The 27,627-nt window shown below is 42.3% G+C and overlaps 1 protein-coding gene across 14 annotated transcripts in view; it reads left to right on the top strand.

Moving 5' to 3' along the window:
- The window catches only part of RBMS1 (RNA binding motif single stranded interacting protein 1), a 212,577-nt gene that overhangs the window by 80,675 nt on the left and 104,275 nt on the right, over positions 1-27,627 (top strand). For 2 of the 14 annotated variants that reach the window (XM_049712073.1, XM_049712071.1), the window contains exon 1: positions 1,031-1,427. The exons of the other annotated variants lie outside the window; for them this stretch is intronic. In XM_049712073.1, the coding sequence (XP_049568030.1) occupies positions 1,359-1,427 (69 nt within the window). In that variant the 5' untranslated portion in view covers positions 1,031-1,358. Of the gene's footprint in view, positions 1-1,030; positions 1,428-27,627 lie in introns of those variants that run through there. 14 annotated transcript variants of the gene reach the window in all.

Here is a 27,627-nt window from a genome sequence, read left to right as displayed (position 1 = left end):
GCTGAACAGGCCAGCTGTCCCAGTGGCCCATCCACAGACCGCGGGGCTCTTGCCGGTGGGACTTGCTGTAGAGGCCGTCTGCCTTGCACAGGTTCTAGGCTAGATATACTAACGAACGCAAAGGCGATCCAGAAAAAAAGGCGGGGGGCATCTTGAGTCGCCTTAATTTCAATTGAAAAACAAAGGAAACTACCTCCTCACTTTGTCCCTGTTTTGCAGTTTCTGTGTCCCTTCAATAGAACACATTTGTGTCGCATCTCATAATTAACATATAGAAGGATCACACACTTCCAGTTTTCGGGAAGGCTTACTAAACCGATGGATTGAAATGATTTTCGCTATTTGACTTTGGCATCTTGAAGGTAAGCTTGCCAACTCTGGCATAGGAATGAAGTACGAACTTTACCGTGCGTTTTTGCGGTTAGGGGGTGGGGAGTGGAGACATTTTCTCTGCTAAAATTTTAGCGTGCGAATTGGGGGAACGGGGATTTGCAGAGGTTTGATGGAAGGCTGGTTTGTTCGTTGAAGTAGGAGTGATTGCCCGCACCTTTTCTGGGGGAGTGGACGGTCGGGGGGATAGTTTGGAAGGGTGAAAGAGAAAAAGAAGACTTGGGACCAGTTGGCTTCCTACCCAGGTGTTAGCGTGATCCCCGGCGCGGTGCCCTGAAAAGGGGCTTCGAGCCCGGGTGCAAAGCTGCCGCGGGTGCTGAAGCCAAGAGCCGAGGGGGAAAAAAGAAAAGACGAGGGGGGTGGGTACTCCAAGGAATGTGCGGCATGCGGGGAGCCAGACCCAACCATTGCACCAGAGCGGGGGCGCCGGTGGCTCCCCGGGCCGAGCGGCCCCCGCTCCGGCCCCGAGCCCGGGAGGGAGCGCCCGGGGGCCAGCCGGCCGGCTGGGCGGCGGGCGCGGCGCCGGGCGGGAGGGCGGGGAGGCGCGGGTGGGCCTGGGCGCGGCGCGAGGCGGTGCGCGGCCACCTCCCCGCCCCCGGCCGGCGCGCTCTCGGGGCGGTGGTTGAGGCCGCGGGAGGTGGGGACGCGGCGGCGCTGCTCCTCCGCTGCCGCCGGGAGAGTCAGCGGCGCCGCCAGCTCCGCGCGCGAACTCCCGTCCATGGCACGCAGGGCGGCGGCCGCCGGAGCTGCCAGAGTCCTGCCTGCCGCCGCCGCGCCGCACTTTTAGGAGAGTCCGGAGGTCGAGGGCGGAGGAGAAGTCAGCCCGGAGCTGCAGCCCCCGCCGGCCGCCGCCGCGCGGCGAGAGGGAGTTCCCAGAGCGGCCGCGGCCCCGGCCGGCCCCCTCCCTGCGCCCTCCCCCTCGCAGCGAGGCTGCCCCGCGCCCGCGCCCGCCGCCCGCGCCCGCCGCGATGATCTTCCCCAGCAGCAGCGGCAACCCTGGGGGCAGCAGCAGCTGCAGGACGCCCTATCGCAAGCAGGTGAGGCGGCGGCGGGGATGCCGCGGGGAGGCCGGCCGCCCCGCTCTACAAAGGGTGGCAGCGCTTGGCCGGACTCCGCGGTCGTCCTCGGAGGGACCGGGCCGGGCGGTGACCTTGTTTCGCAGGAGGCGGCCCGCGGGGACGGCTCGGGCCGGTGACCTTAGCCGGGGAGATGCCCTCGCCCCCTCCGGCCGGGCCGGGCGGGACGCGGAGGAAGGGGAAGGGGCGGCGGCGCGGCGAGAGCAGGAGCGCGCCGGGGGCTTCGCCCAGCTCTGCAACAAGTTTGGGTTTTTTTCCGGAAACCTTTGTGTGTGGAAGAGTACGATAATAAGTCTTAAGATTGGGATACAACAATCTTCACTTGGAACCTCAAAGAACCTGCCCGATTCGTACGAAACCCGGAAGAGTGTGTGTGTGTGTGTGTGTGTGTGTGTGTGTGTGTGTGTGTTCGCGCTCGCTCCCCCTCCCATTTATATATTAAAAAAAAAGAAAAGAAAGAAAAAGAAACAGGAACTTCTACTGTCACTTTCTCAAGGTTTTCAGTTTTCAGCAGCACAGGGAAATCCTGTGACATCCTAGTTGCAGAGATACTTGGATAAGCCTGAGTCATACACATGCCTTTTCCTATTTTAATACCGTTTCATACATTTTTTAACAGATTGAACTCCAAAGGCACTTTAGTGGTTAGATCAAAATCCCCTGCCGGGAAAAGGAGTGGAGCTGGAAGCTTCTAGTCATGGCCTTTTGTTTTGTTTTTCATCTTTGTTTTTAAAAGAAGGTTACTGAAGCCATGTTGTGGTAAATCTCACGGAGGCTTTCAGCAGCAGCATTAACAAGACCTAGCTTTAAATTATGTAAAAAATGTGCAGGTCTGTTTAGAAAAGGTTAAACTGATTTAGAGGTCAGTGGCAAGATGCTTGTTGAGAAAACAAAAACACGATTGCAGATATTTTTCTTCCATAATCTCTTGTCTACATCCTTAGCCACTGAGACAAATCAATTAAGTTATTATCCCAATAATGATTCACTCAAACTGTATCCTTCCATGCAGACCATGGCTCTGTTAAGATCATGACAGATGACAGTGATGCCTGGTGGCTTTCCTAAAGGCGTTCACAGGATTATTGATTATGTTTAGTCCTTTTTGTTCTCAAAGTCATTTTGGGGGGTGGGGTAGGGAGGGCACTCTTACTATAAGTATATCTGAAAATGATGCTAATTTTCTGATACGATGACTGTCAAAAAGTATTGTTTTCTGGTGTTTGTTAGCTTTCCCTTACAAAGACAGTAAACACACCTGGTCTGTATGCCCTTGCTTTCCAAGTCAATGGAACTTTTACCTGGTTTAAGAAAAGCCCCTTCCTTTAATTTTTTTTTTTAAAAAATCTGCATTTGTGACTTGGCTGAAGTATATACTAAAATTTGTCAAGATTCAGAAGCTGGCATCTCTAAAATCTCTTCATGTGGCCTCATTTAAAATAAATGCCCTCAGATCCAGTACACTTGCATCGACTTCATAAATGAAGCCAATTTACAATAAATATTCTCCTGAATCCTCCCCCCGCCCCACCTCCCTCTACCTGAAAAGATGGCTAGTTATGTAAGGGCCTTGTGTATTCATTTATTTGTTGTCGGAACCCGGTGGGGTGTTAGCTCTGAAATGGGGAAAAGGCTCTGAGGGCGAGGCCTTTTGCTGTGAGGGGCTGGAGGTTTTGTGTGTGGAGGGGGACAGCCTGCTGGTCTGGAGCACGCTGATAAGATGCTCTTCTTTTCACTAGGCTCTCCTTAGATTCAGAGACTAAAAGGGCTGACTGAATCAGAAAAACAAACAGACTTTCTTTTTTCTATAGGCGAAGAAAGAAATGAATGTGTAGGCATTATACAGACACAAGACCCCGGGTACCAGTGGTATTTGAGTCAAAGGTTTCTTTTGTTAGTATTTAGCCATTCACTGGGAAAGCACACTTCCAGCAAGGGGACCTGGTTACCATGAGTGACTTTGTGATCTCATCCTGGCTTAGTCTAAATGGGAAGTCTAATTAATGCTTTTTATAAGATTTTGTGACATTAAGCTTGCACCTTTCGGTTCACATTAGTTTGTTCATTTTGATGAAAGAATAGGTCCATTTTAGGTTTATAAGGCAGTTTGATTTTAATCTAGAAATATATGATCAGCTGTTAGAGCTGATTTCAGATAGTTTGCCTGAGGAAAACACTGAATGCGAGGAATACTTAAAAATCACCTTTGGAAAAAAAAATAAGCTGGAGTCACACTTGTATTATACATATATATTAATAGTGGCAGACCATCACTGAGCATCTTATAGCCTGTGGGTTGCTGAGAACCACCCAGCTATAGGTGGGTTAACTCATTTAGTCATCTTGACAGTCCTGTGAGGTAGGTAATGGTAATATCTCCATTTTACAGTTAAGAAAACTGAGGCATAGATTAAGTACCGTACTCAGTCTGTATGACCCAAAGTGCAGAGCCAGGCTTTGGCAGTCAAGCTCTTAAGACAGCCACACTACGGCAGCTTGCTTATTACGTGCACATCTCAATGAAAACTCATACAGAGCTTCTCTGCATCACTGCCCGTCACCCTTCTGGTCTCAAAAGTCTGGTTTAGGGATTCCTCCCACCTATCTGGGCCATGGACAGGTGCAGGGAGGTGGTGGTAAGGAAGGAGTTGCAGGTGAAGGAGGATGCTGTGAATGACATGGACAGTGGGTTCGTGATATTTGGGATCGGCATTGATGTTAAAGGATTGCTTTACAGAGTGATTGTACGATTTCTTCTTAAAACTTTACAAATATAGGAGTCAGCCAGTCTCAGTTAAACAGAGGTGGGTGGTGCTCATTCCCCTCCTGCCCCACGTTGTGTATCGAGGACGTCAAGGAGCACTGATCTCCGGCATCATTTAGGATTTTCCTGCATCACAGGCCTATGAGCATGTTAGAAATACATCTGCTCGGCTCAGGTCAGAGTAAGATGCTTTGAGTGGGTGATAACCTAGACAAAGATTGTTGGTTCTAGTCTCAGTGGAGAAATGTGTATGGCCTATGATTGTTGACTGTGACATGCAGATGCAGGATATTCGTTAAGCAAATCCAGTCTGTATGAGAACACCGCCACAAGCAAAATGAAAGCCCTTTAGTAGGACTTCTGTAGTTGTGAAAATATTTTTAGTATGTCTCAAAAGAAAAAGTGCTTTCCTTTAATTAGAGAAGATAAATATTTCCATTTTATTTTGAATTCTTTTATTAGCTACTTTCCCCTTCCTGTTTCCTTACTTCCATTTCGGAACTGCTTTTCTTGAAGTAGTTGATTCAGTGATGTCATATACTTGGTTTTTACAAATTGAGGTGTGTAGCAAGTACTTTTTTGCCTAGTGGTTTGCAGTGGGGTCTTTGGGGTCGGGGAGTGCATATAAGAATTTTCATGTGTGTGTGTGTGTGTGTGTGTGTGTGTGTGTGTGTGTGTGTTTTCAAATGACCTTGCCAACCAATAGCTGTACTTGTTAAGTGTTGCTAAAACTTTTGATGAGTGAAGTACTTATCTCCCCAGTTTAAATAGATTTACATAGTTTGCTGCTTTCTTGAAGATTAACTGGGTGTAGCTGCACGTGAAGAATTCAACAGTGATTCAGTGTTTGGCCTTGTTAGAGGATGACATACAAAGCTGTTGATTAATCCTCTTCAAGCAGTTTCTGTTCACAGCAATTTATGTGTAGTAGATTGGGTTTTGTTAAAGTTTGAAGATTAAAGTGTTCAGAGAAATGTTTAAATGAACACTGTCTGAGCCAGTCCCAATTTGTTGTCGTTTTAAAAGAAGGTAAACCTACTCAAGCCACGGAAATTGGAGGTTTAGGGGAAATTAGCAGAAAATTAAATTGGTATACATAAAAAGGTCTTGCCCTGTTTTGGGATTAGGCTATTTCAGTGTGTTTGTGATTCAGTGGTGCTTGCGCGTCAAGGTAACCGTTTGAAATATGTAACCATGGCCGTTTGAAAAGTACGGAATTCGCCATCATCAGTGATCGTCCAGTTTTTCCGCTAGGCATCCCTTTTGGCATCTCACTACATTTTCCATAGTTCGCTTCAGGTTTTGAACACGTTTCTCGTTTTTGTTCTTTCCTTCCTTTTAGAGACTGCTGTCAGCTGGGCTCATCATATATTGGTAATACTTTCTGAGCCCTTTCTTGGGGTGGGCGGGGACAGGGGGAGTCAGTCTTTCCAAGTTTCTGAGAATATATTTCCAAAGCACTCTGCCAATAAATAAATATTTAAAGATGTATATGATATCCCTTCCCAACCTCAGCTATATTTAATCTTCACAACATCCATATAAAGTGGGAAAAGGTCAGGAATTTTGAGGCAGTGAATTTAAATGGCCTAGTTGGTGAAAGCTCAGGTCTCTGGAGTCAAGGGTTCTGTCAGCTACCAGAAAAAAGAGAAGGAAGCTCGGTCCAGAACAGCTGTAGCCCCACTACACTTCCCTTTACTTGGCCTCCCAAAGACATGTGGCACACAGAGCATCCCAGATTTCAGCTTTGGGAATTGTAGCTTTGTAATTTATTAGTGTTTTTTGTTTGTTTCATAAAGGCCTTTGCTCTAGGGTTCTCAGATAGCGTACGGGACACCAACTTAAACTGGAATTTCAGATAAACAATGAATAATATTTTAGTATAAGCACGTCCCAAATATTGTGCGGTACTGTGTGTTTTTATTTGCAAAATCCAGCAATCCTATCTGTGGGGAACCCAACTCACTTTTTAAAACGAGTTATAAAAGAAATCGTAATTATAAACCATATTATTCCCATGTTTTCCTCCAAAAATCTTGCCTCTTAGCATATTCCTTGAGCCCTGGTAACGCCGATTTCACATCTTAATTTCTTTAACCATCACTCAACCTAATTGAAAGAGACCCCGTCTTAAGTTCTGGCTCTGTGTCTTGCATGCTTTTTCACTTAACCTCCCAAAGCCTCACTTTCTGTTAAATAAAGATAATAGTGCCCACTCCACAGGGTTGTTGTTGTTAATCCTTCTAAGGTGTTATTATTATTAATGTCCCAACAGAGCAAGCAACAGCGGGTGGTCCTGGGAGGCTCTGTGTGATCCTGGGAGACCTTGACACAGCCTCTAAGAATGGACTTTGTTTAGAAAGTGGGGGCAGCCCCCAAAAGGGTAAGGATCTGGAGCTTGAAAACGAGACTGTCAACCACATAAAAAAAAAAAAAATCCAAAAAGAAATAGAAAAGAGCATCCCACCATATTTCAGAACAGTTGTTCCTGTATTATGCTCTTGTTAGCAGAGTTTGCCTTCCCTTTGGGGAAAGAAAGCCTTTCAACCCTCTGTTCTTTATTTTATGCAAATATATGATTGGAGAAGGAAAAAAAGAGCATTAATCACTCTTGTTGATGAAAAATGCTACCTTTTAATTTGCTCGAAAATGGACGGATTTGATTATTAGTATATGCGCGATGATTTCCTGAATTCTTTCCTTTGTCTTGTTGGTTTTCACAGATGCCATCTTTGCCTTTCTCAGAAAAATAAACATTGTTTTTCTCCTTGGACATCTGTAGGTGTTTGGTGGGTGTTTGTTTTTAAACTCGCATCTGTAGAGAATGCTTTGCTTTAATACATTCTAAAAGCTTAGTAAATTTTAAAATAGGATAGACATACCATGAGGAAGGAAGTAATAAGCTTTTCCTGAAATTAGGACAAGGTGAAAAAATTAAATGGGGCAAACTAAATTCTGTATTAAAATAATGAATCAATGTAGCTATTGTTGTTTAACGCCTATTAAATGGCAGCAGCCACAACAGAACTTGGTGTTAAACATAGCAGTGCTCTAATAAATAGAAATGTACTTTGACTCCACTTTATTCATTTAAACATACGGACTTACAAAGCAGTGTAACGTAAACTGGGGAAAATTGTATTTGCATTTGTTAGTTGTGCATCCAATACAGCCTCAAAAAATGCATGAATAAAAAAAGACTGGAAGGAAATATGCCAAAATATTAAAAAGTGTTTTCCTCTGTTGGTAGATGGAATCACGAATGACTTATTTTTCATGATTCTCTTTACATTTATTTTTCGGCCTTCCAGTCCCCCTTGTTCCCCACCTGAACATGCAGTCCCTTCGGTTATCAAGAAATAGATAAAGTGAAAAGAATATAGAAAATTGTATTATTTTTAATGTTTAAAAATTGCAGTGAAAACCCAATTCTCATGTCATTGAGAATTTCAGCATAGCATATAGGTGTTACTTGTTTCTGTGCCTGAGCTTTGAGATACAGTCCTTTACTATTCTTTATGAATTTCTGTTTTTATTTTTACTGCCAATTCCTGTATCACATTTTTGGAAATCACCTAGTTCTGACAGATAGTTTTTGTATGTATGAACTTAGTATTTTCCCATTTTATACATACTCGACAGGACTTCTGTACTTTTTAAAAAACATTTTTAAGACACCAACTTATATGCGTCAGCAAGGAGAAAATGTAGCTATATATATGGAATTTCGTATGCTAAAGTATTTTTCGCGGAAGGAGTTATTTTAACTATTGAAGAATTACCGCTGTTTTCTCTGTTGTCATTTGACTTACAGGTGCATTTAAATACAGCTGTTTGGTGGACAAATTCCCCCTCATATAATTTCTGTATTGAACGTGAAAAACCAAGACTGTTCTACCACTCATGTCATAATCCTTTGGATTTATTTTATTATGAATACTCATAGCTGCCTTCGTCACACACGTCCTTTTCATTGTAGCTTTTTGAAAGGGCAGTGGGGTGAGAGGCGTGGCTTCCTTACAGGCAGCTGTAATTTATAATGGGACAGTTTCTGTAAGAAACACACAGTACAGATCATGTCTGCACTTTAGAAGCTGTTGTTACTGTGTAACCCAGGGGGGATTTTCAGTATATCAGGGAGTTTTGGGTGTGCTCTGTAGAGGCTACAAGACTTCAGAGTGAAAGGAGGAGAGAGCACTGAAGGGAGGAAGAAAGAGGTGGGGGGGTCTGAGGGAGAGAGAGAGAGAGAGAAGGAAAGCAGTATTGCTTTGTTAGCTTCTTACTTTAGTAGTTGACACGCCACTTTACAAAATCTGTTTGTTTCATTGTTTTGATGCCCTGTAGGTTGTGTGCGATATGTAGCCTCATTGTTTTGTATTATCTGAGATTCTTACATCCCATTTTTTTCTGCATAGTATTCCCATCACCTAGAATTTCCTTTCAGCTCTGTTCTAAAACAAGATCTCTGTCTCTCCACTTTCAGGAACTGCCTAAAAAAACATCACCCTTTCGGAAGACCATTTATGATCAACCCAACCCTATGTATTCAGATATTCTAGAAACAATGTTGTCTCCACTTTCTCTGTCTGTATTCTCAGTTTTATAAGTCAGATGCCCAACAGGCCAGCTCCAAGGGAGTGGATATGTCCTTTTGTTTAACTGAAAGTTTAACAGCGACTCAGAAACATTGAGTCAAATAATTACTGAGTGTGTAGCATAAGTTAAGTTGGGAATGTCATTCTGGAGGAAGTAAACGGGTGACACGCAGAAGGTACACTGTTGCTCGTTAAGGGAGAGGCTGGGTGGGGGGAAGCCAGTTTAGCTAGCACCTCAAACAGCTGAGAGATGGTGAGGACCCAAAAGAAGGCAGTTACATTGTGGACAGGAGGAACAACCAAATTTTATAGACATTGGAGGACATAAAGCCCCTAAAATTGTATGTAAAATGTGGCGTACACCCGCTGTTTCCTGAGGAGACGTTCGTAGCTTTCATCAGTTTGCAGTTTGCCGAAGGGATTTGTGCCCTCCAAAAGAATTTATGACTGCATGTGGAAATGGAGGAGGACAACTTAAAGATGGTGCCAAGATTTCTAACTCAGGAGGCAGGTTGCCTCATGGAAGGTGACGTTTCAGGTGGAAGGAACATTACAGCAAAGATTTGAAGATAGAAGACATGGGCATTTCTAGGGGAAGATTGAGAAATTCAGGTGAGCTGTACCGCAGGGTAGAGGTTGGAGGACAGAGCAGGGATAGGGTCAAGCTTGCTGAAGTGGATGCAAGGAGAGCCTGAGTTTAAAGGTGTTGTAATAGTTGAAGTAAAGCTGTGAAATGGAGTAACGGCAGTGTGAATGTATTAGATGGGGTGGATTCAAGTTATTGTACAGAGTTGGCGATTGATTGCATGGGGAGTGGACAGTGTTCGTAAAAAAAGAGTCCTAGGTCTCTTGTCTGAAATGATTGGAAAAATAAAAAGTTTCTGCAAAAGTACTTGCTCTGGTCTCAGTGATTAGGTGGAATCCAGCCATTCTCCTATAGGGATCGTCTACATTTTTTTTAGGCGTTAAATTGGGGGCAGGGGAGTGCTAAATTCTACTGGTATTCAAAGTCCAGACACCAAGAATACAAAAGGTCCTTCTGTATCCATGTTAGTCTCATAAGGAAGAATCGTCCAGCCCTGAAAGGCTAGTAGCACCCAGTGCGAACCACGTTAAGTACTCTTTTTGGATCCAGGAGATTGTTGTAAATATTTTTTTTTACTGCCACCCTGGGATTGTCTTAAAGTCAGTATAGAGGCTGTGTCACATGGGTGTGTAGATTTCCATGTTTGGCCTGGATCCTCACATTCTTTGGAGTGGAGTACTTATCCAGCAGATCTTTTTCTCGATAGTATATGTCATCGATAACATCTGTAGTATAACAAGTGCATTGGTTATATTAAATACTCCCACCTCAACAGGAGTATGAAAGACGGCAGGTTGGATGGTGAACGGGTTAGAGAATTCACCCTACCACAGTAAATTAGTTTCTGAGGAAAAGCCATAAGCTTGGTTTGACCATTTTAATTTGGCCACGTGAATCACACGTTACCACCCTTCCTACCAACCAAGTGCAGGCGGGAATTTCCAGCAAGAAATACAGAACTAGAGTTTTGGGCAAGAAGCTCAGGACCTCCTGCAACTTAATAGGTGGCAGATTGGGAACAGGTTAAAGCAGTTCAGGAAGAGAAGGTGTCCAGAAGAATCTGGAGAGACCTGGGGAGCATAGATTCTATATTGGGAAGGAGAAAGAGCCTTAGGCAAAGAAGGGGAAAGAAATGGCAAAATGCTGGGAGAATCAAAAGAGTATCACAGAAGCCCAAGAAGAGCAGAGTTTCTAGCAGAGCTGGTCAGCTCTGTTTTAAGTGTTGCCTAGAGGTTAAGGAAGGTAAAGGCGAAGTAGAGGCCATTGGAAATGTCCGTTGGGAGGTCTTTGAAAGTCTTTGAGACAGAAGTTTCAGTAGAGTAGTCTGTGTGTGGTGGGCAGGGAAGGGAGCAGGGGTGAACGTGGTAGAAAGTACATTCCAAAGGGTTTAAGGAATGCATGAGTGAAGAGGGTGTGTCTTTAGAAAAACTGGGTGTCAAAGGAAAGAGTCCCTTCAGACAATCTTGAGGCAAGATTATCTTAGCATCTGACTGGTTGTAGGTAGAGCAAGGTGATAGAAAACAGGGACTAGTTGGAACTAGGTCTTTTTTTTTTTAAAGAAAGATTGAGGTTAGTCTTACAGGAAAGGAGAGAGTTTCCTGACAGTGATACAGGAAGGAGGAGATTGATTATGCTAGAGATGTTAGGAGGAGTAAGGAGGCCAGTGAAGCTCAACCTTTTAAAAGCCTACATTTCAGTAAAGAGGTTAGGTCGTCTGTTACGATTTAAAAAAAAAAAAAGAAAAGATTCTAGGCCTAAAGAGTGTGACAGAAGATTTGGAGTAATCGCTCTTGGGAATTTGGTGAGCATTCAAATAGAGACGAGTAAAAGGATGCCTAAGCTGTAGCGAGGGCCCCTGGGAGTGCAGGGGTCTGAGCTGGCAGGGTATTTTGACCCTTCTCCCACAAGAAATGAGGGAAAGCATCTGGGTAATGAATTTATGTAGGGTTTGGCATTGGTAAAGGGATTAGGTATGAAAATCGAGAGTATCCTGATGAACATTAAGGAGACAGGTGAACATTACTCAGCTATAAAAAGAAACGAAATTGAGTTATTTGGAGTGAGGTGGATGGACCTAGAGTCTGTCATACGGAGTGAAGTAAGTCAGAAAGAGGAAAACAAATACCGTATGCTAACACATATATGGAATCTAAAAAAAAAAGGTTCTGATGAACCTAGGGGCGGGACAGGAATAAAGACGCAGACGTAGAGAATGGACTTGAGGACACGGGGAGGGGGAAGGGTAAGCTGGGACGAAGTGAGAGAGTAACATTGACGTATAGATGCTACCAAATGTAAAATAGATAGCTAGTGGGAAGCAGCCGCATAGCACAGGGAGATCAGCTCGGTGCTTTGTGACCACCTAGAGGGGTGGGATAGGGAGGGTGGGAGGGAGACGCAGAGGGAGGGGATATGGGGATATATGTATACATATAGTTGATTCACTTTGTTATGCAGAAGAAAGTAACACAACATTGTAAAGCAGTTATACTCCTATAAAGATGTTAAAAAAAAGACAGGTGAAATCAAGAGAGACACTGAACTTTGAGAACAGGGAGGATCCTGGAGATTCTGATAAGATAAAAAGGAAAGTCCCTGGGAGTGAGGGAAGGAGAGTGATCAGAGAGGAAACTCCATGGTCAAGATCTTGAAGGTGTAGTCGTTCGAGGATCTTAACCTTTTAGAGTTATTGGGATGATTAAATGAGATGATACAGATGTGTCTGCCTGGCATGCCAGAAATGCTCAAGTGGTGATAATTCTTAAGATGTGGCTCTCATATAATTTATACCTCCCTATAACCATTGTTCAAATATTCGTGTAAATCAAATCATATTTCAAACAGACTTCAACCACGAACCAAAATAATATATATTTTTTAACTGCACCACAAGCCCAAATTAAGTTTTAAAATATACTATCAAACTATTTCAGAACATCTTAAGTTGCTTTTAAAGAAAAAAAGGTGGACAGGGGTGTGGATCCCAGCTTCATCATTTATTAGTTCTATTACTGTGAACACATTTCTTAAATTTCCTGCATCTTGCTTCCCTCAGTGACAAAACGAGATAAAATAATTAATGTTATTGAGATGATTGGATGAAGTCATATATGTGACAGCACTTGACTCATCATCTGTCACAGGTGCTCTGTCTGCTTCCCTTCTTCCTTGCGGTGTCGCCTAACAAGTCAGTTCACACAAGAGGGTCTCGGCGGATGGGTCACAAAATGATAATAGTGGTAGAAGATTGTGATTCTGTTCATGAGCAGAAAATACTTTGTTAGGAGAAAGCTCTCGAAGGGAAGCTCAGTTCTCATTGATAAATGGAAATGATTCTTCCATTGTCCTTGACTTCCTAGAGTAAAAGGTCAAGGAGTTAAAGTAAGGTAAAGTGCTTTATGACAGACAAACACTACAGAGACGTTGTTATGGATTCTGGAATGGGTGCCCTTAAACTATTACAGAGTATTTTGTTTTCTTCAGCGTGTGATTTGAAGTTTATGAAGTCTATTGTTCAAAGCCACTTTTCCCAAATTGTGTTCACTAAGATCCTGGGGTTCTATTAAATGTTAAAAGTGTTCCAGGAATTGAAATATTCAGTGTTCAAAGAAACTTGGGAAACACTACGAACTATATAGTATTGTCGTCTTAGAGAGTAACAGTGGAAATCTCATTTAAAAGTCTGAGAAATCCTGCAGTACAGACATTTGTCCAACTTTGTGTATCTCGTTGTTTCCTAGAATTATTTGATCATGGTACCTAGAATACTTACTAGCTATATTCTGTGGAACAGTTTGGGAAACACTTAGTTAAAGGAACCTTTTGCATTTTAGAGTTGGAAGGGACCTTAGAGATCATCTAGTCCAGCCCTTGTAATTTACCCCTAAGGAAATTATAATCCAGAGACATCGAACGATTTGTTCAAAATCTCACAGCTCAAAAAGCTAGGTCTTCTGACCCTGAATCCTCCATCATTGTACCTTCAGAGTCTTGGCTTTTCCAAGTGTGGCACACCCTTGCACCAGTGTTTTCAGAATCGCTTTCATATGAGGTGTTTTCTTATTCTCTGAACAACTAAGTCCTTAGGGATGGTATGTTGCATGTTACTTTCAGACAAAATAAATTATCTGCCAACTGTCATATGTTTTGTTTTTAACTTCTCCTCTTTTAAGGTTAGTTTTCCCACCTATTTTATTGTTTCTTAAAGCATTTATGAAATCTAGATTACTGACTTGGACAGTCAATCTAGTTTAAAATATCAGTGATCTAGAAAACCCACAGGTTCTAATTATTAATGGACATTCTTTTGCCCTCTAAATTTGTTTTGTCTTTTTCACCTAATTGGCTGTGGGTAGACAAATTTACATATGTTTATCCCCTTCCTGCCTGACTTACTACAGCATGCAAAATTTGCTCTGTGGTTTCTAGAGTAAGTTCCTGTATAGAAGAAACCACAGTTTAGACTTTACATCCCTGCTGTGTGCTAAAGGCCCCTCTAGGACACACTGAAATGTGCTCTTAAAAAATCTGAATGACCAGTTCCTTGCCCTTTGTTACCATTAAGATATTTCAGGTACTAATAGTTCACTTGGATACTTTCTCTTTTTACGTATCTTAAGGTTCCTAGTTGCTTAGTGTCAAGAAAAGTGGGTGGGTCCCTGTCAGAGACTCTCACTGATTCTTTCTGGTGTCTACAACGTGAAAATTTATTCTGAATGAATCCTGTGATGTGATAACTAGTGCTCTGGATGAAGTGATATGAAATAATGTCTGTTATGTCATGTGTATCACAAAAGAAGCATAGAATATTAGTGCTGAAAGGACCTTAAGAGATACACTTTTGTAAGTACTCATTTTAGAGTTGAGGATGTTTCAACATCACACAGCTTATTTGTAACAAAGCCAGGACTAGGACACATGTATCCAGGCCATAGTGCAGTTTGAAGCTTTTCAAACAAATCCAGCTTGGATTATTATTCATTCAATCAATATTTTAGAGACCAGTATGGGCCAAGCACTGTGTTAGGCCCTGAAGGGAATAAGACATTGATGATTTTATTTCTCAATGTTGTAGTGAAATAGGGGCTGTGGAGCAGGTGTATAAATAACTATACAAGGTAGAAATGAATCAGTGGCTTAAGAGGTGTAGCTATTTAAGAAGTGCATGGTGTAAGAACATGTCTAACCTATAGCTATCATGCTCCGATTGACCTTAATTTAGATGATTTGACTTTTAGGTGCATTTGATTTGATTCCAGATAGAAACAACGTTCTCAATTGGCTGATGCATTTTGTCATTGTGTTGATTGTCACATTAGAGTTACCCTACCCTTTAATTGACTGTATTAAGCTGCTTATTAGGGCATAAAGCAGAGAAGAAACGGAAGTATGTCTTCCACATTCTTGGCATTAATTCTTTGCCAAATTTAGTTTAGTTCTGTAAGAGGGGTGTGGAAGAGCTAGAGAGCACAAAGAGAAATTCAGGCAAAAATGGTACTATTTCAGTTTCTAAGAGGCTCTTCTTTTCATTGTTCACAAGTCAAAGGTATGAAGTAGGGTTGGAAAACATCACTTGTGGAGCTGGGATTGTTGACAATCAAGGGAAACGACAGATAAAGGTTTACCTAAAAATTGCTCGTACATTTCACAGGCCACCTACAACTGGGGTCAGCACACGGTTGTCTGTGAAGGGCCCGATAGTAAATATTTTAGGCTTTGCAGGCCATAAGGGCTCTGTCACAATTACTTAGCACTACCTGTGGCTTCAAAGCGGCCATAGATAATGCATTCGGATAGGCTGTGTTCCAGTACACTTTGTTTACAAAAGCAAGTGGCAAATGGGATTTGGCCTCTGGACAGTAGTTTGCTGTCCAGACCACCCCTGATTTATGGAATCCTTTATTCGTTGTCTCTTTTACCAAAAGGTGCACAGAACCAACTGAAAGAAAGTGATACTCAAACCAGATAGTAATGATACTTATTAGCACCATCAAAATAGAGTAGACAGAGAGTAAAACCAAGTGAGTGTAGGTTTGATTCTTAGCTTTGATCAGAAGGTTTTGGATTAAAGGCTCAATCTCTTTTTTTTTTTAAATAAATTTATTTATTTTTGGCTGAGTTGGGTCTTTGTTGTTGGGCGCGGGCTTTCTCTAGTTGTGTCGAGCGGGGGCTACTCTTCGTTGTGGTGCACGGGCTTCTCATTGCAGTGGCTTCTCTTGTTGCAGAGCACGGGCTCTAGGCACGCGGGCTCAGTAGTTGTGGCACGCGAGCTTCAGTAGTTGTGGCTCACGGGCTCTAGAGTGCAGGCTCCGTAGTTGTGGCACACGGGCTTAGTTGCTCCTTGGCATGTGGGATCTTCCCGGACCGGGGCTCGAACCCGTGTCCCCTGCATTGGTCACTGCACCACCAGAGAAGTCCTAAAGGCTCAGTCTTGACCAGATATTTTGTTTGGTTGTATTCGGGGAGGCTTCCTTCATGTATCTATGTAATCAATACTACCTTGGTCTTTTTTTTTTTTTTGTATTTTGAATCCCTAAATCTTGGTCATAATTCTGAAATGGTGAGACAAGAGAGCCGTGATAAAATAGAAATAGCATCCTAGGAGTAAAATGTTAATTTTTTTTCTTTAAAAATATGTTTGGCATAGTTTGCTAGGGCTGCCATAACAAAGTTCCACAAGCTGAGTTCTTAAACAGTAGAAATTCATTTTCTCACAGTTCTGGAAGATAGAAGTTGAAGACCAAGGTGTTGGCAGGGCCGTACTCCCTCTGAAGGTGTTAGGGAAGAACCTATTCAGGCCTCTCTCCTAACTCGCGTCTTCACATGACATTCTCCCTGTGTGGATGTCCGTCTCTGTGTCCAGATTTTGCCTTGTAATAAGGATACCAGCCGTGTTAAGAGTCCACCCTAATGAACTCATCTTAACTCCATTACCTTTGTAAAGACTCTATCTCGAAATAAGGTCACGTTCTAAGATACTGAGGGTTAGGACTTCAGTGTATGTGGGGTTTTTTGGGGGGCGGGTGGGGGAGGACAAAATTCAACGCACAACAACCTGGTACCAGACATTCCTTCATCTTGAGTGAAGCTCATCAGTTGGGACCCTGGTGGACCCCAAATAAAGCTAAAATGCTTCGTGACTCACTCGTGGTCACTTTGGCTTTCATAACCCAAGTGTTACACTGGTGGCCCTCTTGTGCATAGCATATAAGGAAATGTTTTGTTTTGTTGTTGTTTTTCACCTGTAAGATAAAAGATACTTCTTTACAGAAATAGCTTAAACATGTAAATAGCTACGGATGCGTCCATTTCCAGCCATAATCATCAAGGACCTTGAGGAACTAACTGCTCTGTCCCTGATCTGCTTTGCTCAAGTCCATACCTGCCATTCCAGTCAAAAGTACTTTCCTTGCTTCTTGAAGTCTGTTTTTCCTTCCTCTCCTCTAGTCTTTTGTTAGGCTATCACAGATGGCCACGGAACTCCACACTCTCATCGGCAAGCTCACTTTCCTTTCTTCTGGAAGTTGAAGTTCAAGGTCTCCCTCTTCCAGGAAGATGATCTCTGTCATCTCCCTTTTCTGCAGTTCCTGCTATTACATTAGAGCAGAATTTTGATGTGATGGTTTTCCATTGACCGCATCTCAGCTGGGATGTGTATGTGGTGGTGTGGAGAAGCAGTAATGCCCTTTATACTCAGAAAGGGATGAATCGCACCATTACCCATTAAGGCATCAGGTTACCTCTAGGGACTTGGAATGGAAGTGAGTTCCTGAAGTTATTAGGTAAGTCCTTTGGAACAGGAAGATTCTTGCCATTTTTAAGTTTGTTTTGAAAGCTATCATAGAGCTGTAGTTCTGTAAGAATGTGAAGCCATATCAAAGCTTCTTGAGTCTTATACAAAAAATTTAAAGCTATTCGTACATTCCATTAGAGGTGCCTCACTTTGTTATTCTTTCTTTCACTTTTTCTTTCTTTCTCCACTTCCCCTCTTTTTTTGACAGATACTAAGGGCACATCTTGATAGCACCAATTTAAAAAAAAAAACAACTAAATTAGTTATTTCTCTTTACCAAAGTATTCTTCATTATATATAATTGTTGCTTATTTGCGGAATTGTTCTAACTTTTTGTTTGGGTGTGTTTCTCATTACCAGCTAGGTTGTTTTAAGATCTCTGAGCACTTGGAAACTGTATTTCTTTGCAGTATAATGTTTATGGTGCACAGTGTTTTACATACATATTTGGGGCACAGTATTTGCTGCTTTCATTTTCAGGTTTTCTTTAAAAATCCTATTTCCTTACTGCATTCAGGACATGGACTTGCTCATGCAGAATTTTTCAGACTACCTCAGCGTGTGAAGTGAGGCATACTTATCAGTTATTATTTCAGCAAGAATTTATCAGTGACTGGCAGTGCTGTGTGTCGGGGAAGGTACATTTCTGCCCAGAATGAGGTCATTGGGTTTATAAAAGCAGCCACTTTCTGAAGTTTGTTTGTTTTCTGCAAATAGTCACATAAACCAAAGTAAGGATTGAGACAATTTGTAAAATGAACACATGTGGAATTGACTCCCTGACTCTGAATGGGAACAGAAAGATGTTGTCTCGTAACTGTCTAGGAGATGCACTGTGGAAGGCCTCGTCCCAGGGGTATCCTCTAAGCCAATGAGTTGACATTTCTTTGTACCCAGTGAAGTGTATGTAGAGCTGGGCATTGAACTCTCTATATGACTGTTAGTGAGAAGCCACGAAAACCTCTCACATCTGAGGGAGGGTTAGTAAGAAGTGTCAGATCAGGGAACCAGAAATTGCTTGGATCAGCTGATGGAAAAGAGGATCTAGAGGGTGTGACTAGAGAGTGTGCAGTTTTAGAACCGGAGACGCCTTTTCCTGCCGGCAAGTCCAAGGATCCAGTGTCATTTGGAAGAGCTGAAAGATAAACCCTGTGGGGAGCAAGGGGACAAGATGGCGGCTGCTGTGCGAGTAGGATGGTCACAGCCAGGGTGCTGGGGCGTAAGTGGGTAGGGGCCTCAGTGCCCTGAAGACTCAGATTAGCTGTAGAGGCCATAGCGTAAACCTTCCAGAGTAGGAGGGACACCAAGCTCTCTGAGTCTCAGAGATGTGCTCTCTTTGTTCTCCTGTTTATGTTGGCATTTCCTGAAGTGTGGTCCCTGGACCAACAGCATCAGAATCTCCTGGGGTGCTTATTAAAAAGGTAAATTATTGGGTCCCACTACCTCACTTTCTCAAACACTACAGGGGCATTTTAAGGTCTCTGGGTGACTTAGAAGCTCACTGAAATCTGAGGACCACTGGGTGAAATATTCCTCAGAAAAGCTCTGCCTGTGGGCATCTTCAGTGACGAAGAATGAGCTAGCTTATGAAGCAGTGATCCTTTAAGTCCAGGGGTGATGTAGGCGGGAAATGTAAATGGTGCCAAGTAAGAGAATGACAGATGTATGAGTAACTGAGTCAAAACTGGGTCCAAGGAGAAATTGGGATGTATCTCCCAAGGCTGACATCAGAAAAGCTAACAGCACATGTCCCTTGCAACCTGGGTTGGCCAGAGCACTGGACCAGCTGGGCTGATGCATTTGAGCCATTCTGCGTTCCTATAGAAAACTGGAAACGGTTTCAGAGGTCAGTCTGTAGAAGTGCTGAGCCAGCTAAGATGCCAGGGCCAGCCATGAACCTCAGGGACCAGATGAAAATCTTCAAAATCTAGTACACAGAAAGCTGTTTCTTTTTTTCCACTGGTAAAATTTTTGCCAGGCATGTTTTTTAAGCAACTGCCTAGGGTGTATATGTGTGTTGGGGGGGTGGGAGGAGGTGCATATGCTGCTAGTTCTGTGTACTTGTTGGGGGAGAGGACATGGCAGGGAGGAGAGATCCCTGAGCATCTCATAGTCTACCTAACGGTATGTGTATGATGAGAGTGGGTTTCCATTTTATTTGCTTTGTTGACCTTTTTCTCAGCATCTCTCCCCTACGCACTGAGTGGGCAAGACTGCCATTGGCAGCAGGGATGAGAAAGGTTCCAGGTCTCACACCATTGCTGAGACACTCCCCTCCTCCACAGCTAGACAGCTGTCTAATCAGAAGCAAGCAACGGACCAGCCCATCAGACAGTGGCACCTGGGTCCTTGCACTTCCACGTGCATCTTTTCTGCTTGCTTAGCCACAGCCCACAAACCTTGGCAGTTACTGTTAATGTTAGGAAACGACATTTGGTCATTAAAAGCTCTTGCTAATAAAATTTAGAGATCTACCCGATTTTTATTCAGCCCTCTTAAGGGAATAGGGCAAAAAGAACCATTAAGAGAAAACGAGTAGTTAGTGTAATCTCACTTGCCTCCGTGTTTTCCCCATCATTGCCGCCTCCCCAGCCCCATTTCCTAAAGCCACGATTGGCAGTCTTTTGATATTTGTAACTTCGATATTGACAATCATATATAGCTCTGTCTCTAGCTAAGAGGGAAAAAGCAGCCCGGAAAGTCAAGAGGTGGGGGTAGTCTTAGGATTTGAAAAACCAGACAGTAAATATCCTGAGATAAAACTTGTTGAAAGCAGCAACTTGTACACCACGTAGAAAACATGCTTCTCAATTCTTCGGGTGACGTCCAGCTGGGAGGAATGGTGCACTACAGAGAATATCAATTAGCAGAAGGATACCAGTACACTGGAAGATAGGCACCAGTTAACAGAGGGTTAATGGGAATAATCATAAAATTGTGCCGTTCAGTTAAAAAAAAAATTCTGAGGGAAGTCGAATACGTCCAACTAGGTATGTGAAAAGAGCTGTGTGGTTGGTTTGACCCCAAATGAATTAGCCAGCTGATTAAGCTGCTTAGACTGTTGGTGTCGTTTTACCTACAATTAATAAAATTTGAGTATTTAGATTAAGAAATGAAGTCATCCTACTGCATGAGTATTAAAAGTTCTCATCCAAAAGTTCATCTGTAAGTTGAAATTTTAAAAATCAGAACACTTATTTTTTTTTTTCTCATAGAAACATTGTATTTGGTGAACTGGTTCCTAGGTTTGCCAGTTGAAATGTTATTAATAATAGCTGGATTCCTTGGTTAGCCCCAAAGCCCATGGTCTTCTAATGGAATTTTAGAAATGACGTTGCCACCTTCAGTTCTGAGTCTCTGTTGAACAAAGGGTTATCGTATGGTACATTCAGTAGAGGAAGAGAATGCCTTTCTCACTTCTAATAATCATAGTGAAAAACGTAAATTGAGTGGCCTTTTGCACTCTGCCTCCTCTCTCTCTGAAGGTTGAAGATAACAAAAGTTAGGCACCTCTAATGGAACATATGCACATCTTTAAGTTCCCTTGTGATGCTCATCTCAACCGTTTTAGGTGATGACTGTTTTACCACATCAGAGTCAAGAAGTTTGGGAATTTTAAAAGAGGGGCCCTAACCCAGATGCACCTCTAGTTGGAATTTTAAGTGTAAAACTCACCCAAATGAAAAGGCCCAGGGAATAGGAAAATTTTGGTTAGCCAGCCTTTCCAGGGAGCCTTTCCTGGGGAATCAGCTCCTCCAGTTTCCCTTGCCTTTCACAGCGTCTTCCACTTTTGAACCCACAGGGTCATTTTCATTTTCAGTTTTCTCCATTTTCTTCTTTACTGTGGCTTTGCAAAGGAGCCTCAGAGTAGGAGGAAGGGGGATTGAGAAGCTACTTACCTGTATAAGTCAGTTTCAAGCTTAGGACTGGTGGTGTCTGTACTGAGCAGAGCCCTCTTGGCTATCTGGGTACCAAGTTGTGAGAGGAACACTGAGAAGGATGGACTCAAGTGTAGCTGGCAGTCATGAAGCGCTTCTTCCAAGCTTGGCATTTCACTAGGGGCTCAGCAGTGATTAGCTTGTTCTGCCTTCACAACTACTCTGTGAGCTAGCATAGACAGTGTCATCCTTACTTTACAGATGAAGAGATGAGATTCAGAGATAATTTGCCTTAGGTCAAGTTCAGTGGTAGATCTGAACTTGAGGCAGTCTGATTTCAGAATCCATCCTTTCAACCGTAATGCTTTACTACCTCCTTAGGAGTTGTCTAGGTCAAAGAAGTTGTTTGGTTATTGTTGCTTGTCGGGAGGTTTAAAGGAATACCTTTGGGGGGGTGATAGTTATCATTAAAGATTTAAATTTGGATAAAAGAAGGGGAGACTAGACTTGTATGCTGTGGCAACTAGAAGTGGTTTAGAAATAAACTGGGGCATCTGCTGTCTTGTAATGGCCCCCCACCTTCACCCCCCATCTCTGTGCCATAGAGAGAAATCTTCCTTTGGATATGAGGTTGGACAAGATGACACATAAGTTTCTTTCTGGATATAATTATGGTTAATGAATTAATCGGTGGTATAGTGGGTACAGATGTAAAGTAATTCTCTGTACATGTTCTGATTACGTAAGTAAGTTTAGGAGAAGTAAGGTTAGGAGGGTCAAAATGGGCCTTCAGAGAAAGTCACTGTAGTGGGTTGAATAGCGTGTCCCAAAATTCGTGTCTAACCAGAACTTCAGAATGTGACTTGATTTGGAAATAAGGTCTTTGCAGATGTAATTAGTTAAGGGTCTTGAGATACAATCAGAGCAGAATTAGAGTGGGCCCTGAGTCCAATGACCAGTGTCCTTCTAAGAAGAGGAGAGACACAGAGAGCTGACCACGTGAAGGCAGAGGCAGATTGAAATTACGCTACCTCGAGGCAAGAACTGCAGGAGCTGCCAGAAATTAGGAGAGCAGGAAGCAGCCTCCCTTAGAGCCGTCGGGGGAGCATTGCCCTGCTGACACCTGGATTGCCGACTTCTGGCCTCCCGGACTGTGAGGCAATAAACATCTGCTGTTGTGAGCCACTAGGTTTGTGGCGATTCGTTACAGCAGCCTTAAGAAACGAATCCAGCCATTTCCCACTGTCTCCCCATTTATATTTTAACTTCGGTATCGCTTAATATACAAATGTACCATTATAGTTCCTATACAAATCTAAGTTTTAAATTTCCTGACAGAAACTAATGACATTTGAATTGTATTAGGATGGTGATACTTATATTTAATGAACTTTTTTAAAGCGATGCAGTTCATTTCAAGGAGTAGCATTTTCTCTGTCTGTTCTTCTAAAGCCATGCTGCAGTTGAGGGGGCGGTGGGTGTGATTTGTGGTTCATCCGAGAGAATTTTATCAAAATACTCAGATGCCTCCATTAAGAAGTTAGTCCTCTAAATAACTCTCTGTCGTACACTTCTCTAAGGTTAAAAATCAGTTCAAAGGATTGGAGGGAAGGTGTCATTTTTCAATTGAGAGTCTACTAAAGCAACTCCTGGCAAGAATGAATAACAACTGCCTGACCAGATGTGGCCACTACCAAAGGCAGGAGGATCCCAGAGTGATTATACCTTCTTGAAGGTTTATAGTAATTCTGATTAATCTGTTTTGAAAAGACAGATACCCACATATCTCAGGTATCCAAAGGCAATACGATTAAGATTATTAGGACTCATCTTTTTCTCTGAATTATAATTCTCACTATCAATCATAATTTGTCCAGCATCCCTGGTGTTTCTGAAGTCTTAAACTAGGAATTTTAAAAGTCTACCTGTCATAGAGTTGGGAGATTGTTCCAGAGATGCTACAAGTCTGGAGAGGAAATATAATAGATTTCAGTGAAAATAGAGATCTTGTTTCAGCTACGAAAAGGGTATGATTGATGCATTTTGCCCCAGATATCAAACTCCTCTCTAAGACAGACCCTGCCATCATCCAGCCCTGGCCAACTCCTCTCACCTCTTTATACCCCAGAGCTGTTCAACATACAGCAGTTAAAGCCCTGCAACAGTTGCATGGTTTCTAACATATGTCAGTCCATGTTTTTTCCCTCACCACGTACATAAAGTGCTTGGTCCAAGCTCTGTGCTGTACAGAGTGGGATAGTCAGGCAGGATGTGGTTACATGTCCTCAAGGGGCTTACAGGCCAGGGAAGCAGATTTATTCTTTAATTCAAATGTAGAAATAACCATGTTAGTAAGTGTTAAACTTTTGTTTAGATTAAAATACCATGTACTGAGAAGATCTAAAGGAAAGCATGTTGCCTGAGTGTTTTCTAGCGATATTCCAGTCTGCTGTACTGTTGGGATCGGGGTAAAAGGGAACGTATCAGTAAGTTCCACTGTTTTGCAACCAGTTTCTTGAGCCAAAAACCTTTTGGTTATGTTTTATTGATGGGTATTAGGAAGATTTTTAGTAACCATGACATAGGCAGAATATTCATGGCAAAGGTCATTTTTTTAAAAAAAGAGTCTTTAGGTAGAGCAACTGTGTATCAAATAAGGCCCCCAATTCAGTGAAACTCAATGGCACACCCCTCCCTTAACGCCTACTTTCTCTTCCGCTTAGCTCCTAAAGAGGTTGTCAGGCAGACCGTATTTCACATCCAGACGGCCACCTCCTCAGTGATGTTGGGAAAATCTCTTAACTTCTGTTCTCTCAGCTGTAAAATGGTGAAAATTATACCTCCCTTATTGTGATTAAATGAAAGAATACATATAAAGCACCTAGCTTGGTACCAAAAGACACAATAAATGCTCAACAACGTTAGCGATCAGTACGGTGAATAACACTCAGTTCTCTAGAAAAAAATGTTTGCAGTAAGCTGTCATGGTTTAAAATGGTGTTCTCCCTTTAGCTGTTGCTTATTTCGCTCTTTTTAAAGATTGTCTAGGTAAATTTGGTAGTAAAACGATCACAGATTACAGCCCCAACTAAAACAGGTAAACAAATGGCTAAGCCTACTCCCCTCAATTAAAAGTATTATTCTTGACATCTTGTCTCTTTCTAGAAAGATAACTGCTAGCGAGCATTTGCACATCAGCTATTATCGCAAGGTATGTTTGGATTTTACAGTAAGAAAGAACGAAGATGAAGTTAGAGTCTCCGATGTAGGTGATGCAGGCAAAGTTTCCATGTGTATTTCTGGGGACAGCGGAGTGAGATAACCTAAGATTTTAATGGATAAATTCTGGCTTCAGTATTTACAATTTACATACTACCTTTCGAAAAATGTATTCAGGCAGGATTAAATTGTTTTTTAGATCTGCATCTCTTCCTAATTTGCTTGGTACTGGAAGTTCTCCTAAAAGTAGGATGATGGTGTAATTTGAATAATTCTTATGTAACTGGGAGCAGCTACTGGGTTGCAGAGACAAAGCAGAGCAGGGGCTGACTGGCACCCTCCGTGCCTCGAGGTGAGGACCTCCTTCTCCACCTTCCCTGGCTGGAGTGTAGAAAAGGCAGTTTGCCCATTCATTCCTAATTTTTCCCCCCATACTAGAAGTTACAGTGCCTGGTTCTGGTCTTTAAAAAAAAAATCTACCATTCTTCTTAGTTCATTCTTTTGTTCTATGTCCCGATTTTTAAATTGGGCAGAGAGTACTGTTTTGAGATTAAATCTAGTCCAAAATGGAAAGGAAATATCCAAAGACTTGAATTTTAGGATTTTTTTTTGAATTTTAGGATTTTTGATGTCTGTATGGAGAAATAGAAATTTTAAAACTGTTTTTGTCCGCCTCCTGCATTTTTTCTGTTTCAGCAAAATGATTTGGTAATGCACAGGTTCCCTGAAGCATCCTTGCTGCTACTTCACATTCACACAATCCGGAGAGCGTAGGAGATCCTAGGTGGCTTGCAGGCCACACCTGGACCATTCCCGTCTGCTCTGTCAGGACAGGGGTTCACAGCAGTGTTTTTCCCTTTCCTGTGCCGGCAGTGCTCATTGGCTGCTTTGGTTTAGGTGGGGTGGGTGCAGAGAGCTGGCCCCTCATCACTGGTCATCGAGTATAGAGTCTTCTGAAGCCAGTTTCCATTTAGGTACTATTGTCTTCACCACTGTGTTTCTTTGTCGATGGGTGGGAAGAGATGATGTCATTTTCTTGTGCATTTAGAAGGACAGAGATTTATGAAATCCAGTTTGGGTACCTGTCACTAATAAATTAGGTTAATCTGATCATGATTGAGAATGAAAGATTGCATGTTTGATTTCATGAAGCAAAGGTAAAGGATATTTTATATGCTACATAGTGAAACTAAATATAAGGAGAGGAAAAGGGGATGGAAAGGCTCAATGGAGCTGTGCTGCTGTGGGGTGTGTGACCCCCATACCCGACCCCCCAAATTCACAGAGGTTCCGGGTCTCCTTTCTACCGAGAGCTAGAACTTGAATCATACTGTCCCAGGTTTCTTGGAAAAGAAGGTCCCTCTGAAATTTTCAACTTTCAATCAGTTTCAGATGAAAATGATGCTTTGTGATTAACTTGAGCAACAGAAAATAAAAGGTCTTCAGGAAGATGAATAGCTTCACTTTTTTTCTTCTTGAGCAACAATCCCTACTTTAAACAAAGAGTATTGTGAAATAATTTTTCTTTTGAAAAAGAAGTCCTGTCTGGCTTACATAAATACTAAAACTGTTTCCCAGATTCCACTTACTGCAGAATGAAGTTGTACGTTAGTTTATCTACTTCAGAAAAGATGAAGAGAGGAGTGAACCTTGCCAGCATTTGGGTTGGTTACCTTCCAAGGCACCCAGGTACTCCAAGGCTGATACCATCAGTCCTGAAGTGATTAGACAGCAGTAGTGCATGGGCTGGCTCCACAAGAGAGAGGAGAGTCTCTGGGCTGCTGTAAGCAGTGGATATTCAGTCTAAATATACAAGAGAAATCCCACAGGGAAGAAAACTTGTTCCTGCAAAAAAAAAAAAAAAATGAAGAAATGCTTACCCAGGTCAAAAGAGGAACAGTTCTTTAAGTATACTGGTGAGCTACTGGGAGCAGGGTTCTCATAACTTTGGGGATTTCTGAAGGAAAACCAGCTCGTCTTAGAGAATGAATATGAGTATAGCCACTGTGAAGCTTTAGGATAAAACCAGACACTGGAATACATGAAAGGAAAATCTTCCAAGTCTCTAAGTTTCTTTGTAAGGAAACTGAGGGTTGAAGTTTCTTGGTTTAAGTGAGTGAATTTGTGACATACATAGGGAGACTAGAGAGTGGGCGGACAATTCTAGAGACTATTCAAAGGTTTCTAACCTAAGCTTATTAAATTGCCATTTGACCCCGAATGTACTTCTCTGACAGAAAGGCAACAAACTGCTATAATTAAGCTGTTTGATTTATGTATCTTCTTGTAGATGGTACAGATAGTGATTGTATTATTCACAAATTTTTAGTATAAACACAAAAATAGAGTGGTGGCACTCACAAGGATTTTTTAGGAAGTTTGAATTGTAAATTTTTTTTTTTTTTTTTTTGGTAAGCAGGAAATTGGATGTCTAGCATACACTTAGACATCCAAGTAAGTAATCTAAAATATGAGGTATAAAAGAGGCAGTACAAAATACATACTTTTTCTATGATACCTTAACAAGACTAGCACATCAGTTTTCCTTTTTAAGACTCATTGAGAAAACTTGGCATGTACCATTATAATTGCTAATCCTTGTAATAATATAATTAATAATCCTTGTAGCAAATAATAATAATCCTTGTAGCAAATAAGGGCTGGTGCCCTTTGACAGCACTGGTGGGAAGGGAGACCTAGTCCTGCCTTGAATTAGCTGTACGACATTGGACATATACATGCTTTGACTTCTTTGGGCCTCAGAGGGGTTTCCTGGAAAGTAAGGTATTGAATTAGATCAGTGTTTATCAACATTTTAAAAGTCAAGCCTTCTTGAGTAAAAATAAAAATACTGCCCCTATCTCCACTCCCCACCCATCTCTTAATATTCTTTTATACTTCCAGTTGAGAATTACGGGACTGCATGATCTCTGATGTCTCTCTCAGCTCTGGAAAGCAGATGAACAGAGGTTTTCATTTCATTTTATGGATAGATGCACCTTGCTCCTTCTTAAAGTTGGAAAGGGCCCTTTCCAGAATTCATTGTCACTCACCAAGAGTATTTATTGCCCTGAGTCCTTCCTGCCTTATGCATGGGCAACACCCAGAAGCTTGCTAGAACTGCAGAATCTTGGCTCTACCCAAGTGGCTGAGTCAAAATCTGCATTTTAACAATGCAAGTGATTCCTGTACGCATCAAGTTTTGAGAAACGCAGCAGAGCACTGTTTTGTAACCTGCAAGTGGCAGCATTAGTGGGGTGTGGAATCAATCTAGTAGGCCGCTACTAAGTCGCTACCAGCATTTCTTATTTAAGGAAATAGGCAAGA

This window comes from Orcinus orca, chromosome 7 (genome assembly GCF_937001465.1).
Source record: "Orcinus orca chromosome 7, mOrcOrc1.1, whole genome shotgun sequence".
NCBI lineage: Eukaryota > Metazoa > Chordata > Mammalia > Artiodactyla > Delphinidae > Orcinus > Orcinus orca.
The sequence above is the reverse complement of the archived record's forward strand: the minus strand, read 5'-3'. Positions and strand labels throughout refer to the sequence as shown.